General features: G+C 40.9%; 1 protein-coding gene across 3 annotated transcripts in view; it reads left to right on the forward strand.

The window, feature by feature from the left end:
* Positions 1-15,442, forward strand: part of HTR7 (5-hydroxytryptamine receptor 7) — a 94,090-nt gene extending 78,648 nt beyond the window's left edge. Inside the window, exons 2-4 of one of the 3 annotated variants that reach the window (XR_005016788.1) lie at positions 5,187-5,945; positions 7,566-7,694; positions 13,761-13,834. Coding sequence is in view for 2 of the 3 variants with exons in the window: in XM_036828317.1 (XP_036684212.1) it covers positions 5,187-5,945; positions 13,761-13,803 (802 nt within the window). In the remaining variant the exon portion in view is untranslated. Of the gene's footprint in view, positions 1-5,186; positions 5,951-7,565; positions 7,695-13,760 lie in introns of all 3 variants that reach the window. The other 2 variants (XM_036828318.1, XM_036828317.1) reach the window with 2 other exon arrangements.
* Positions 15,443-16,350: the final 908 nt, after the last annotated feature.

Below are 16,350 nucleotides of genomic sequence, written 5' to 3' on the forward strand. Positions count from 1 at the left end.
ATTTAGAATCAATCTAGGTTGCTTCCCCCTGCCCCTCCCCGCCCCTAAAGGTAAGATTTATACTATACAAGATTGGGGAGAATGAATTTGTAATTTGGACAAACACTTCCCTGAATACCAATATTACTTTATATAGTAATTACGGGATTTTAAATGCCAATGAGTTCTGTTTTCTTTGTGTGAACTTATGAATGTAATAAAACACTTTTGAAAAGCTAATTGAATAAAACTATCTAAGATTTAATTATCAGCTTCTTAAAGATTTTATGCACCAGATCATCTCTGTTGCCAAAATCACTTACGTGACTTAGGAATCACAGAATCATCTTAAATCTTTCATTTTGTTCTCAGAATTAAAATGGTTTTTTAAAAATTATATACAGTTAAAAAGTTGTGCATAAAAAAACAAAGAGAAAAAATTTAAAACTAATCGAATCTCTACAACTCAGATAAAATTGCTATTAATATTTTGGTGGATATTTTTCGAGACATCTCAGTATATACACATGCACACACACTCATATAACCACCTAGTTTTACATAAACAGATTAATAGAATATATGATATTCTGTTACTTGTCCTTTAGGGCTAGTCATTGTTTTCTATCTACTTTTGGTTGGGTTGTTTTCATATCAGTAAATAGATATATACTTCATAATTTTTTTTTTTTTTTAAAGATTTATTTATTGATTTATTGATTGATTGATTGCTATGTTGGGTCTTCGTTTCTGTGCTAGGGCTTTCTCTAGTTGCGGCGAGCAGGGGCCACTCTTCATCGCGGTGCGCGGGCCTCTCACTGTCGCGGCCTCTCTTGTTGCAGCGCACAGGCTCCAGACGCGCAGGCTCAGTAGTTGTGGCTCACGGGCCCAGTTGCTCCGTGGCATGTGGGATCTTCCCAGACCAGGGCTCGAACCCGTGTTCCCTGCATTAGCAGGCAGACTCTCAACCACTGCGCCACCAGGGAAGCCCCATAATTTTTAATGGTTACATGATATACACACACACACACACACACACACACACACTATACTTTAATCTGTTGATAGATATTTAGATTGCATCTCTTTTCTCCTCTATTATATGTTTAGTTAACATCCTTCCTTGCACGTTAATCATTTTGCACCTGTACAATTATATTCCCAAGACAAATTCCTAGAAACCTGACTGAGCCAAAAGGCAAATGTTAATGTATATTAATTACCAAACTGCTCTCCAAAACTGTTATCTCAGTTGAAACTCCCGTTAGCAAAATGATAGAGCACTTGTCCTTATTTTAAAATTTGTATATCTTTAATTATTAATGAAGTTGTACATATTTCCGAGTGCTTATTGGATATTCTTATTTCTTTTTTGTTTAATTGCTTCACTATTTTTGTTGAGATGGTTGTCTTTTTCTTACTGACTTGTAAGAGATCTGTAAATGTTGAGATATTGTTATTTGGACTGCAAGTTTGTCATTTGACTTAATTCTGTACATAGTGATTTTTAAATTAAACTAAATGCCATTTATTTATTTATTTTTTAATAAAATTTTTGTCAAAAATTTATCAATGCATCATTTGATAGTTTCAAGCTTCTGTATCATGGTTAACAATGGCCTTTGGCCAGATTGCAGATATACCCATATTTCCTCATAGTAGTCTTAGGGTTTAATTTGTTTACATGATAATCTTTGATCCATCTGGGATTTATTTTTGAATAAGGAGAAAGATAATTCAGATTTATTTTTACCCCAATTGCTAGCCAGTTGTCATGAATATCTAATCTTTTACTCTGATTTAAAATGACTTACTTTCTGATATTAAATTCCCTTATATATTTGAATATACTTCTGGGATCTATTTTGTTCTATCGATCTGTCTAATTCTGAATATTTATTATTGAATTTTTATTTCTGTGGCTTTATACTTTTTTTTATAAGTATCCCTTCATTTTTCATCTTTTTCAGATTTCGTCTATTTTTGCTTATTTACTTGATGAACTTAAAAATCATTTGGTTGAACTAACAAAAGAAATGCTAAGATTTTCAGCTAGAGTTATATATTTTTATATTAATTAAGGGAAAACTGGCACTTTTATAATACTAGATTTTCTTATTAAAAATTTTTTTTCTCATAGATTCAGGCATTCTCTTAGGTCTATCGGTATCATTTTATGTTTTCTTTGTATAGGCCCTGGTCATTTAAAAAGATTTTTCTAGATATTTTAATTTTTTGATTGTTGCTGTGAATGAAATTATTTTCTTCCATGATATTTTCTGATTGTTAATCCTGTTTTAGAAAGTTGTTGACTTTTGTTTATTTATTTTATTTCCAGACACTTTAATGAGCACTCATATTTTTTTCTGATCATCTTTTGGTTGATTTTAGCTTTCAAAAGTCCCAGGTGGTACCCAGGAGACTAAAGAAGAAAATATAATTCCCTTACTGTAAGACATTACTTGAGGCCGTTAGAGAATGGAGCCTAAAATAGGGGAGTTTATGGAATATAATTTGTATATCCAGGAAGGACTGAGTCCTCATCACTGAAATGTAATGTAAGTCAGACTAAATATATTAGGATGAATAAGTATGTTGTTCTTATGAGATTATTTAATACTCTGAGGTGTCCTTTGATAATTAATTAATCTCTCAGGATTAACCTTTGTAGATTTGATATTACTTATGTGAGCAGGAGAGAGGCTAGATTTAATTAAGCCTGAAGATATAAGTCCCTATTTAAGTAATGAAAATGTGAAGGATGGAAGGGAAAATGGAACTGACTTCCTCAAGAATTGGAGTTTACCAGGTTGTGAGTTCCAGGCTTGCTAATTTTTTGTATGACCCCCCCCCAAATACAATATAATTTCTTTTCTTGTCATGAGTAATCCTCCTTCCAACAAACACCTACAGTATTGCTCTACCTACCATCCCAACCCCCCAGTAAGTAGGTGTAAGATGGTCTGACAATGCCATCTGGTGGCCACCTAGGAAACTATATGAACTAATCTCTGTCATTGGACCTCCAACCCGGGTTGGTACAATATCCTGGAAGCTAGGTCCAGGCTTGGGAACAAGCAGTTTATGCCTGTGGCTACAGGCAAAGGGAGAAAATAATCAAAGTCCAATCCCTGGCAAAGGCTGCCTGGGGAATCTGGGAAGAAGCCCAAAGGCTCCATTCACAGGAGTTGATAGAGAGCAAGGACTAGGTCCAAAAAGAGAGGTTTGCAAAGGAGTTCCAGCAGGAAAAACTTGGAGAGAGCTCCTGAACCAAAGCAAAGAAGGGGAGTTTGTTTTTTTTTTTGGGGTTGGGGGAAGCTCTGCATTCAGCCTCAGCGCAGGGAGGAGCTTAATTGTGAGCACACAGTCAGTTCTAACACCTTTCTTCAGGGCTTTCCTCATCTATCTTTTTTTTTTTTTTTCCTTAAATTTTTTTTTTCCCATAGCTTAAAACTCAGATAATTTGACAATTCCACATAAGGTCGAGGCTACTTCACACTTCCCTTCTCTCTATCTTTCCCCTCTTCTTCCCTTGCTCCCTCCTTCCCACTTCCTTTTCTCTTTTCCCTTCCTTTTCAGCTCTTATTCTTGATTTCTCAGGAGAACCTCCCTCTTTCTCATCCTTCATTCTATCCAGGAACCAAAACATAATCCTATTTACAGCTGAAAAACCTAGAGATAGTGCTTGTGGGTCAGCTTTATCAAGGACAAGGGAAGGCAGAGGTGAAATGAAGAACCGGTACCACTAGCGCCTGCATCCTTGGGAGGAGGGATCAGAAGTCCCTTCAACATTACCACGAGGCTCAGTCCTCCCATTCACCCCCTGCATGATTTCCCCATGTGCCTGCATTCATGATTTTTGTTTCTTTTGTTCACTGCCATATTCCCAACATTTAAAATGGCATCTGGCATATAGAAGGAACTCTATTGATATTTGTTGAAGGATAGAATGAATATTCACACTGAATAAGCAAATCTGGCTTATTCTTTTTTTACTGTATTTCAATTTTGCCTTATTGTAAGTGTTGCGGTGATGCTAATTTTCATTGTGAAAGCATGATTTGTGACTTCTGTGAAATAATTCAAACCTAACATGTGAGGCTATTTCTATCACAAAAATAATTATTTTTTAAATTCCAAACCACCAAGTGACCTACTTTCAGAAAATAACTTTTCATGTTTCACGAGTGTATCTTTTATGTACATAAATGAAGTAGAAAACCAACAAAATGGCCGGCTTTTACCTATCTTAGCTTCTCAAGTGCTCTTTGAATCCTCCCTCAAATAGAAGCTAAGACTATTAAATACAGAGGAGAAAACAAATTTGGAAAGCTGAAAACTACCAAGCATTTGACAGAACATCTTGCTAACTATGTTTTCTCTGTTTGCTGAGTCTCTTTTGCATTATAAATCCTTGATAACAGAGACAGAGAAATATTTATTCTCTATATAGAACTAAGCACAGAATTTGCCTAATATTTTTCAGAATTATGCCCTTCCTTGTGATCCTCCTTAGAACTGGAGAGACGAGGCAGGCTGTTTTTATTTTACAGATTGTTCCTCGGACATGACTCTTGCGTGAGAATTTTCTGGGGATAAAAAAATGATCACTTGGTACTTTCCATTCCAAAACCCTAGGATTTCCTAAATATCTCACAGCTCTCTGTGATCTTAAAGAAGTGCTTTCATTTCAGTGCAAAGGGGAAGTGAAAATGAATTCAGAGCTGGCCTGAATTAAGACCACAGAGGAGACCAGTGGGTGTGTAATATCCGAGTGTGGTAGAGCTTGGCTAGCTCGTGAGGATGCATCACAACATCCCATCAGGCTTGACATTTTGTTCCTGGCTGATTTCAGTGGCAGTGGTCATGGGGAGGGAAGGCATATGTTGAATCTATAGTTCATTGACTACACAGACTGTGAGAAACTACAAGGTATGAAAAGAGCATAGACTAGCATTACAGGCAGAGGGCTCTTCGGCTGAATGCTGGCAGTGCCTTTGGCTGACTGTGTGACCTGGAAAAAAATAGGTAACCTCTCAGAGTCTTAGTTTACCTTTCTATGAAATGGGAATAATGATGCCTACCTAGAAGGGCTGTGTGAAGAAGGGAGCTACTAGGTACACAGCCTAGTCCCTGGCTGGTGGTACTCCCCAGTTGATCTGCTGTGATCACGGCAGTCACGTTGTCTCTTTCCATTTCTCTCCCAGGTACCTTGGGATCACGAGGCCGCTGACGTACCCTGTGAGACAGAATGGGAAGTGCATGGCCAAGATGATCCTCTCTGTCTGGCTTCTGTCCGCCTCTATCACTTTACCACCACTCTTCGGCTGGGCTCAGAACGTAAATGATGACAAGGTGTGCTTGATCAGCCAGGATTTTGGCTACACGATCTACTCCACCGCAGTGGCATTTTATATCCCCATGTCCGTCATGCTTTTCATGTACTACCAGATTTACAAGGCCGCCAGGAAGAGCGCCGCCAAACACAAGTTCCCCGGCTTCCCGCGTCCCGAGGAGCCCGACAGCGTCGTCTCCCTGAACGGCATGGTGAAGCTCCAGAAGGAGGTGGAGGAGTGTGCAAACTTTTCGAGATTCCTCAAACATGAACGGAAAAACATCTCCATCTTTAAGAGGGAACAGAAAGCAGCCACCACCTTGGGGATCATCGTCGGGGCCTTCACTGTGTGCTGGCTGCCATTTTTCCTCCTCTCGACGGCCAGACCCTTCATCTGCGGCACCGCGTGCAGTTGCATCCCGCTGTGGGTGGAGAGGACATTTCTGTGGCTGGGCTATGCAAACTCTCTCATTAACCCCTTTATATATGCCTTCTTCAACCGGGACCTGAGGACCACCTACCGCAGCCTGCTCCAGTGCCAGTACCGGAATATCAACCGGAAGCTCTCGGCTGCAGGCATGCACGAGGCCCTGAAGCTTGCCGAGAGGCCTGAGAGACCTGAGCTTGTGCTGTAAGGTCATTTATCACTGTTTTCCTTCTATCCCCCCAACCCTTATATGGGACTCCTTTTTGAAGCACATCGTAGAAAGCTTCCAGAATCAGTAGCGAGCTTATTTTCTACTAAGCGTATCAGATTTGAATTTAGAATACTGTAGACTCTAGTCTTCCACCCAATAGAATTCCAAAAGCCGAAGATAGGTTTTTAGTTGGATTGGAAGAAGAGACTGATTCGCTGATGAATTGCAATTGATGTCAGTGCTGACAAGGACGGTGATGTTTTTCATCCTTTCTCCATAAATAACATCCACATTAGGTCCTTGTAGCTCTGATTCTTGTAACATTATCATTTTAGTTGCTATTACTCTTAGATCCAGTAAAACTGTTTTGATGACCTCATCCTTCACTGGTGGAAATCATGAAGGAGGTGATATTTGGGGTGGGTCTTGAATAAAGAGTAGGATTAAGGGATGGCAGGGGTGGAGGTGGGTTTGGGACTACTCAAAGCAGAGGGGACAGGATGGACAGAGGGACACAGAAATGGATGGAGGTACATAAAGAATCTGGGGCGTGTCTTCAGCAGGACCTAGAAGCTGGGTAGATTGGGGTCAGCTCGGAGGGCAGGTAGGCAAAGTGGGTGTGGGGAGATCTGAAGGTTTTTGAGCTGGAGTGAGACAAGGTATGCAGTGTAAATAGGGGTTTACAACAGGAGAAGGGAAATGGGTAGGAGACCAATGTAAAAGAGAGGTCTCCTGTCAGGAGGGCCTGCACGAGGAGGGTGGGGGAAGGGCCTGTATAGTCTGGGGCAGTATGGAGTGGTTCGTGTGGGGAGATGCCAGGATGGAGCAAAGTCTTGAAAACTACAGAGCTTTTAGAAAGTACTACCCATCTTTAGGAGTTGAGAATTGATAGAGAGTTGTTGAGTTTGTCTGGGAAGCACTAGTAGCCTTCCAAGAAGCAATTACAGTAGGGCACTGGGATCCAAGAAAGGACCACAAAGGGCCAGTGGTGATAAGGAAATGGGTTTTACATGTAACACACATATGACTGAATTTGGCATTGTAAAGAAGGAAGGAGACAATATAGCAAAGTTGGCAGGTCCAGTGAAGATTTTGTTTTAAATTTGAGGTAGAGGAGACATCTGCATGTTTGAAAGCTGAGGGGAAGAAACTGGATTGAGGAAATAGAAGGTGCTGGTGAGAGAGAGAGCAGATCAGTGTTGGATGTGAGAGAAGAGGTATCCCTCTTCACTGAACATGGTTCTCTGGAATAGACCAGAGAACCATGGACGGTGGTAGCTTAGAGGGACCTCCTCAGTCATCTTGTCCAACCCCTTCATTTGACAGAAGAGGTAACTGAGTCCTGGCAAGTGAGATATCCCACAGTGATTAGCATTACCACTGGGTCTAGATTCCCACATCATGTGAGTCTTGCCTCTATATACTCTCCATATACTAGCCTGCCTTTATTTGTGATTAAGATGGCCAAGGAGACCTCTGTGCTCTCAGCTGTCTCAGAGGAACAAAGTGCCCGCATGGATTACAGTAGACTCTCGGGGCTCCCAACCTAGGATACACCCCAAATGACTCTGAAAACCTCAAGGAACTCAGCTTGTTCTCTAACTCATCACCAGGATGAAGGAGGCAGAAACATCTCCTTAATATGGATAAGGGAAACCAGAGATCATCATTTCCTGTCCTAGGAACTCAAAGTTGTAAGACTACAGATATGCTAATTCTTGAGCTGTGAAATAGCTTCACAGGTATTTATTTTTACTTCTATTATATACACTCTTTGGTACATATGAAATTGTTCGCAGTAAAAAGTTAGTTTCTTTTTTAAGAAAGAATACAATCTTAGGTTTCTGAATATATGCAATGAGCAACCTATATCCCCAGGGATCTTTCCAGGCCTATAAGATTCTTACTGAATTGACCACTAGTGTTTGTTCACCAGGACCAGATTCTAAATTCCTTCAGGGAAGGAGCTATGTCTTAGTCAAATTTCTGTTTGCAGAATCTAGTACAGTGCCTGACACTGTACTAGATAATAAAAGTAATAATTTCTAACAATTATTGAACACCTACTACATGCTCTCATGGTGTACATCATTCTACCTGTAAAGCAGGTGCTTCTGGCATCCCCAGTTTTCAGAAGAATAACTGAGGCTCAGGGACGTAAAGTAACTTACCTCAGATCACATAGCCCCTAAGTGGTAGGTATGGTATGAATCACTCCAATGCATGTGCTCTTAGCTATTATGCAACACTACTTGTCAAATGACTTGAGTCTGTAGGAGTGAAGAGCTATTGAATGTTTTGAGCTGGGGATTTTAGCCATCAGCTCTCTAAGAAGACATTTAGAAAAAACTTGTTAATAGAAGTAAGTTAAGTTTATTAGACTTACTGCAGCTTAGGAGGACACCTCCTTGACAGAGACTTGATAGTTTCTCAGATGGAGGGAATAAGCAAAGGATATTGATAGAGTTTTAGAGCTTGGGCTGGGTCATGTTAAGGTAAGGAACTGGTAAGGACTGGGCAGAGATTATGACATGATAGCTTTGGAGTGGTGGGTATAACTAAGTGAGGGCCTTTTTTTTTTTTAACTTTTTATTTTATATTGGAATATAGCCAATTAACAATGTTGTGATAGTTTTGGGTGCACAGCAAAGGGACTCAGCCATACGTATACATGTATCCATTCTCCCCCCAAACTCCCCTCCCATCCAGGCGCCTTGATGCCAGTATTAATAAGCAAACTATCAGTAAGTCTAATAGTCTTACTATTGATGAGTAAGCTTGTTTAGTTGGTGCTCAGTCTTATCTTTTGGAAACAACTATTTTCTGGAACAAGCACTGGGTGATTTTGCCTGGCCCCAGAGTTGTTTAGCACAGGAGCTGAAAAGCATGCTGGTTCCAGTTCCCAGGAGTAACATGCTGAAAGGTGCGTTTGAAGAGAGTCTCCCTGGCAGCAGTGGGAAGGGTGGATAAAATAGAAAGACTGGTGGCAGGGGGTCCAGTTAAGTAGCCAGTATAGAAACTAGGAAAGAACCATTGAAATCCTGAACTAGGAAACACCACTCTGTTAGTTTTCCTCCTATACAGTCAGAGAACTTGAGAATAATTTTATTGATTATTTTAGCTGATAATTCACACATAATTCAGATAGTTTACAAAATGCTAATTTTCAAATGTCACACAAACAGGCTTTCCAGTTTGAAATAATAGTCACCCACATATATTGATGATTCACTCTCACATATTATGCTGAGCACTCCATGTGAATTATGTCACTTAATCCTTATGACTTTATGAGAGGTTGGGTTCCTTCATCTCCGTTCTGTTGGGGAGGTCAAATAATTTTTTCAGTCATCCATGTGGAGCTGAATTTGAGCACAGGACATCTGTGTTTAAATGTACTTTTAACTTCCGTACTACTATGACTTTTATAAAAGTAAATCAGCCAACATAACATCCAAGGATATTTGCCTCTGTGCCTTTAGCTAATGTGGAGTCTTGGGTATTATTTTCCTGTTAATCTAAGACAGGGGTCAGCCAACTTTTACTGTGAAGGGCCAGATGGTAAATATTTTAGGCTTTGCTAGCCATACGGTCTCCACTGAAACTACTTATTTCTGGCTTTGTAGTGAGCAAGCAGTCCCAGACACAAGTAGCCAAATGAGTATGGTGGTGTACCAATAAAACTTTATTTACAAAAACAAGTAGCCAGCTGGATTTGGCCCACGGGTCATAGTTTGCTCTCCCCTGGCCTCAGAAAATGACTGTGTCCTCATTACATCTCTCTCTGTTTGAATTTATAATTATTGATCTTATTTATAATTATGGAATGTTAAAATCATTTGGGATGAATGGCCTAAATATTTATTAACTCTAGGAAGTTTCTAATTAGAGAGTTGGGATAGCTGCTATTTAAAAAATTCTATACCAGGCAGCTTTCTTTTCAGTTCCAATGTGGGAGGACTCCTTTTTAAATTCTTGTTTATAACTGTGTCAGGCATTGAGGAGGATACAGAAAACACATGATGTCTTTCCTGCCTTAGTGCATGTATTTCTATTGCACAGACTGTACATAAACATGCACATGCTCATTCACTCTTTTTGTGTTGAGAACACAGGAAAAGTGGAGACAGGAAGAGCTATAGGATTCAAAGGAGAGGAAAATAACTCAGTGATTTCCCTAACTCTGATCAGGGAAGACTTCCGGAAGGTATGGGCTCGAGTATATCTATGAAAGTTAAAGCATTTATAACTAAAGGAGACTAGAGATGGCATTCCACATGAAGGAGACATTTGCTATAGAGGCGTCAGTGTGGGACCTTATGCAAAGGACAGGCTGCCCAAAGCTAAGCATTGTTGTAGGGGAGATTTAGGGATCATAATGGAAAGGTCAAAAAAGTTAAATTATGAAGGATCTTCCATTCCAGCCCCAGAAATTTGGGATTTTTAGTGTAGATAAGTGGTTCTCAACCTGGGGTGATTTTGCCCCCAGGGGACATTTGACAATGTCTGGAGACATTTTGGTTGTCACAGCTGGGGGAGGGGAAGACCTCCTGGCATCTGGTGGGTAGAGGCTGAGGATGCTGCTTACACAGGCGGCCCCCAGAGCAAAGAATCACCCAGCCCCAAATGTCCATAATGCTAAGGTTGAGAAACCCTAGTGTGGGCAGAAGGAAGCCATTAACTGAATCTCTGCAAGTAGGAAAATGGAATCACCAAAGCCATGAAGACTGATTTAGTGGCATCATGTGGAATGAATTAGAAGCTAGAGGCTGGAAGTAAGGCATCTCCTCATTGGCTTGTTTTCTCCAGAAACATTTGAGGGCTTGTTGTGTACAAGGCATGGTGCCAGGCATGTCTGGGATATAAGGATGAATAGGTGACAATCCTTGCCTCTGGAAGCTTACAGTCCAGGGGGCTGGGGTGGCTGTAGATGTGGTGGTGGCTAGTAAAAGACTAGTAACCAGAACTCCCACCATGGTCCACGCTCTGCACAGCTGCATTCAAGTAAACGCCAGTTGGATAACCCCAAGCCATCCTAACTCTACTGGAGTCTCTGGAAGAATGATGTGGTGTCCAGTCCATAGCTCACAGCAAACCTTAGAACCCTTTGTTCCCCCTCCCTATCTCTCTAGCGCTCACACTTCTTGGCCAACCTAGAGACTCCGGGCTGCTCCCTGCAATCTCTCTAGCTCTTTTCTTCCCCTCTGGCTGCTTGGGTTCTAGTCTCTTTTACTTTTGTCCCTAATTCCACCTTCTTGGCTCTATTTTTTCTCCTATATAATAGTTTTCCTCCTTTCCTGTAAAAACAATCTACTGGATTGTGTATTGCTACTTCCAAATATTTCCCCATTTTCTTGATCAACATAATGAGAGGCTCACGAGTCTGGCAGGCACTCAGGAGTCTTCCTTGGGTAGGGAGTGAATAGAGGGAAAAGGCTATAAATACTTCACTGGTAATTGTAATTCACTAGTCTAAATTACAGTCTCTGTCACCTTTTCACAAGTATTCAAATACTGGTAATATAAAACCAAATGTGATAATGTGATAGAAGCAGGGATTTTTTTTTTTTAATTTGATGGCTTTACTCATGGATTTGCTTTGAATCACTGTAAATGGCTTTTAAGTGTCACATTTAGATGACTTTTGTTCTTTGACACCATTACTGTGAACAATATTGAACAGCAGTTTCTAAAATACTTCCATCTAAAAGAATTTCATGAAATTGTTTTGAAGTAGCTCTGCCTTCCCTTCTCCCTTCTTTTCATCAATGAGCCTCTTATAATCCCTGTCAGTTGCAGTTCTAGTGGAATAACCTTGAGTTCCTGCCATGAATTCTGTCAATATGCTGCTCCCTGGTTTGTACTGAAGCTTTGCAGTTCAGGGTGATTCTACCTTTTCTTTACAGAAACCAGTGATTAAAAAAAGAAAGATGAAATGGGTCCCGGTGGAAATTAGGAAGAAGCATCAAGCACCTGGATATCTGTGGTGGGATGTTGTCTTAAAGACAGAAACAAACAAAAATTTGGCTGTTTCATGGATTTTCTTTCCCCAGAGTAGTAGTTTCCTCATCATTAACTAGCTGGAATTCAGCTCTTTATTTTTATTAAGTCATCAATTAGTACTAATAATAGCTTGTTCGCTTCATGCTTTGTAGTTGCCTACATTTTAACTTTGCAGTGTCTCTTTAAAGTAGGAAATGCAGGCAATTGACCTCTCTTGCTTTTTCTAATATTTTTGTCTGTTTGTTTTCTTAGTAGACAGTAAATACACATAGCACAAAATAAAATGAAGCAATACAAACATACCTACGAGAAAAATAAGCCTCGGGGGGATGTCTTAGAAAGAAAATATTCATGGTGGAAATCATGAAGGAGGTGATATTTGGGGTGGGTCTTAAATAAAGAGTAGGATTAAGGGATGGCAGGGGTGGAGGTGGGTTTGGGACTACTCAAAGCAGAGGGGACAGGATGGACAGAGGGACACCGAAATGGATGGAGGTACATAAAGAACCTGGGGTATGTCTTCAGCAGGACCTGGAAACTGGGTAAATCGGGGTCAGCTTGGAGGGCAGGTAGGCGAAGTGGGTGTGGGGAGAGAGGAAGGTTTCTGAGCTGGAGTGAGACAAGGTATGCAGTGTAAATAGGGGTTCACAGTAGGAGAAAGGAAATGGGTTGGAGACCAATGTAAAAGTGAGGTCTCCTGTCAGGAGGGCCTGCACGAGGAGGGTGGCATTGAGACTAGGAAAGAGGCCAAAGATGTCTGGACATTTGGAAGTTGACTAGCAGGTGGGTGGTGAGGAAAGGGAGACTTCAGAGATGGTGCTGGAGCCTGGAGAGATTCAGTAAAGTTCATGAGCCGTTGTGAGCTACAGAGGAAGTGCAGTCTCCTCTATGGGAGAAGAGGCAGAGGCCCCAGGCTAAGAGTAAGTGTGGAGCCCCATTGGGGACACAGCCTTTTTCCAGTGTCTGCTCCTACATACCCAGCAGCCTGGAGCCACGGGTCCGAGCTGAAGCGCGGTCGTTCTCCTCAGGCACCATCATGTGGGGTAAGGCACAAAGCGAGAGATGGTGTCTTATGGAGAAACTGATCCTGTCACCAGGGAAACCCATCCGACAAGTCTTGACAGCCAAGTGAGAGGGGCACTTTCAATGGGATGGGAAGGCAGAGGCCCTGGACCCTCTTAGACCTGGCTCTCATGCACATGAATGTAGTTCGGTAAGTTGAGTCCTGTAATGGTACAGAGGTAGGAGAGTGTGTATCTAGAGGGACTGTGGCTCTACACTAAGGAGGAAGAGACTTCCTCAGCTGTTGGCCAAAACTTCTCCATGACTCATGGCACTTCTGTGAATCTAGGAGGAAGGAAGTCAGGGAGGTGGGGTTTCCCGGTCTCTGCACACAGGGTTTACTATAGTGCACCCTCCTAGGTTTGACGGGGAGAACACTCGCGTTGTAGTCAACATTATTATTTTCAAGTATGGCAAGTGCAGTAGTATTTTGCAAGGATTATTGAGAGTAGAGCCATTTTGGGCTAAAGCTATATTATAAAAGTGGGTTATCTGGAGCTGATTTGCAAATATATTAAGGCCCTGGAAACTTGTAGAAGCTATGAAATGTATGAAAAGAGCCATAGCACTTTTTCTTTCCCCTTAGATGCTCATAACCCCTTGGAAACCACAAATAATTCAAATTACTGAATGCAGTAAAAATTAAATCCACCCACCACAGAATGAAAACTCACATTTACAGTTCTGCTAAATCATTTTCTTGCCTCCTTTTTTTCTCTCTCTCTCTCTCTTTCTCTTTATAGACAAAACTCTGACTACTGTAGAAAAAAAAGTCATGATTCATGATCAAAAGCAGAATAATGGAGATGAAATAAACAAGGCAAGACAGAGGTGGAAACAGAACGAAATCATTTGCTGAGACTTCGGAATGGAATGAGGCTTCTGTCCTTTCTTGGGATGGCCAAAATGTGACCAGCAAAGTATACCTGCTGTTCAAAGTATATTATGAGGGGGATGGTGACCTCTCCTTTTTATCCTGTGGATCACTGCTATTGTGTGCAGATGAAAACAACCCAATCAGCTCAGCAGTAAGCACGTGCACAGAACAGAGTTCCAGAAAGGAAACAGTTTCTGGTGCTTTGCTTCTGTCCAAGTCCGTGCAAGTGAAGAAAGTTCCCATGCACGCTTCCCATGCTTCTGAGTCTAGGCCTTGTGGTGAATATTCAGGAATCATTTATGAGACAGATGTATTTTGCTGTGGGACAGAAGGGTGTTTTCCCCAGCAAACTGCGGTAAGCATAGAGATGAATACCTTGCATGTCCACGTTAGAAAACAGAACCCCGTCATCAGCTACTACAAATGATCTTCCAGAGCAGTGTCTGTTCAGCTCCTGTCAAACAGTTTGGCTTTTTTGCAGGGTCCCTGTGATGTCCCCACCAGTGTACTTTCTTTGTTAACTCGCTTCTCTCGTTATGGTTATGGTGTAACTCAGGAACATCTCAGGATGGAGAGAATCATAAAACCTGAATAAAGCTTTTACTCGCACTCGCTCTTCTTCTGGGGGATCCTGAGAGGTGAGGGCAGTTCCTCCTGTGAGGAGTTTTCCCTGGATGAAGAGCGGGGGCTACCTCACCACACCATATAGTGACATGATTGTTGGCACAGAACTTGTGACTGTTGTTTACACCTGGGCACAGTGGGCCCACAGGCTGGTCCCTAACTGTGAGGTTTGGGAGAGGAAGTATGGGAATAATGGGGTTTCCATGGAAGACTGTGACGCTTCTGGAGATGGAATATCCACATGGTAATTCTCATTGAGCAGCGTTGTATTAAACTGTGTGCATCGGAGGTCACCTGGGCCGGTGTTAGGAACCCTCCAGAATACCATTCTGTTCCTTCTGGAGGATTGGTTTTTGTGTTCTCTGTATCTTAAATAAAATGTGCGCCTGGCCAATTCTGTTCTTCTCCTCTCCCTCTCCCCAAAGCGGTAGACGTTCAGGGCAGGTCAGGAAACAAAAGATCCCTTTGTAGATAGTATTTTTTTTTAAAATGGTTCTGTGTAATATGTATGAGCTAGGGGGACAGAAAGACAGTAGATCAGAGAAGAATACCTCTAAGGATACAAAATGAATACCAACCTGCATTTGACAAAAGAGAACTGAAAGAGAATATTATTTTCCTATAATATATATAGCTGTTCTCTCACAGGATAATGTGGAATTCCAACGTGGATGGTGGATTTCTTCCAACTTTCACTGACATCGCTTCTTACAACACACGGGGAAGGGTCTGCCTTTCTGAAAGGGGAGGTGGGCACTGTCTTTACCAACAAAGCTTGTACAAATTCCTGAACCGCAGATTTGCTAAAGTAACTGTAAATACTTATATTCATAATTTAAATGATTATTTCTGGTCAGATAAATGTTGTTAAATTTGAAAATGTTTTATTACATTACATCAAATAAAGTTTATTTGTAGCTGTAATAAAGCAACTTAAATGACTTTTAACTGAAGGTCTGATGTTATAAATGTCACTCTACATAGAATAACAGAAGGACAAACTTTATATATCTGCTACAATCCTAACAGGTAGTTAAGACAGTTCTGTAATTAATTGCATCCATTTTGTAACTTTTTAAAAAAAATAGTGACTCCTTGATTTGATTAATGAGCATTTATTGGGTTCCTGCTACATTCAGCACTGTGGACATCGAGGGAACCAGAATGGGTAAAGTAAGTCCTTCCTTTTGAGGAATTTGCCATCAGAAGGCAGACATTTCTCAGCTTGTCACCACATAGTATAGTAAGTGCTGTAGCGGTTTGTAGGGAACGACATGTTTCTTTCCTGTAGTTTAAGACAGGGCATTATGGTTAATTGGGTTGATGCAGGTTTTCATATGTGTTTAATTTTTTTTATTAGGACCTTAGTTTTTCATATTGGCTCTTTATCCTGCCTGACTTGAACGCCTGATCCTTGAACTCTCTGCTTCATTCTGGCTACAGAGGCTGGACATTGGACACTGTGCTTTCCGTGTGTGGCAGCCAAAGGAAAGGAAAAGGTAGAAATTGAGAGAGAATGCGAAAAAATGTCAAACAATTTATACTATTTCACCTATGATATAATTTGTGCCAAAGGTACAGCTTTTGCTTTAACTAAGAATTGGGAAGATCACTGAGATAAACATTTTACATATATTTTTGGACTATTCAGCAAGAATGACTATTCTAAGCTCTCTTCTCACTCTAGGATATCAGCTATCATCTTTTGGTAAGACTGAATGTTGGGAAAGGATTACTGAGCAGTAATGTACTTGTAAGAGATAACATAGTGACTGTTGCCTTAGTGTTTAGTTTGATTCTGTAAATATTAAACAGGAGGCACTCATAGAGCC

This window comes from Balaenoptera musculus, chromosome 16, assembly GCF_009873245.2.
Source record: "Balaenoptera musculus isolate JJ_BM4_2016_0621 chromosome 16, mBalMus1.pri.v3, whole genome shotgun sequence".
NCBI classification, from domain to species: Eukaryota; Metazoa; Chordata; class Mammalia; order Artiodactyla; family Balaenopteridae; genus Balaenoptera; species Balaenoptera musculus.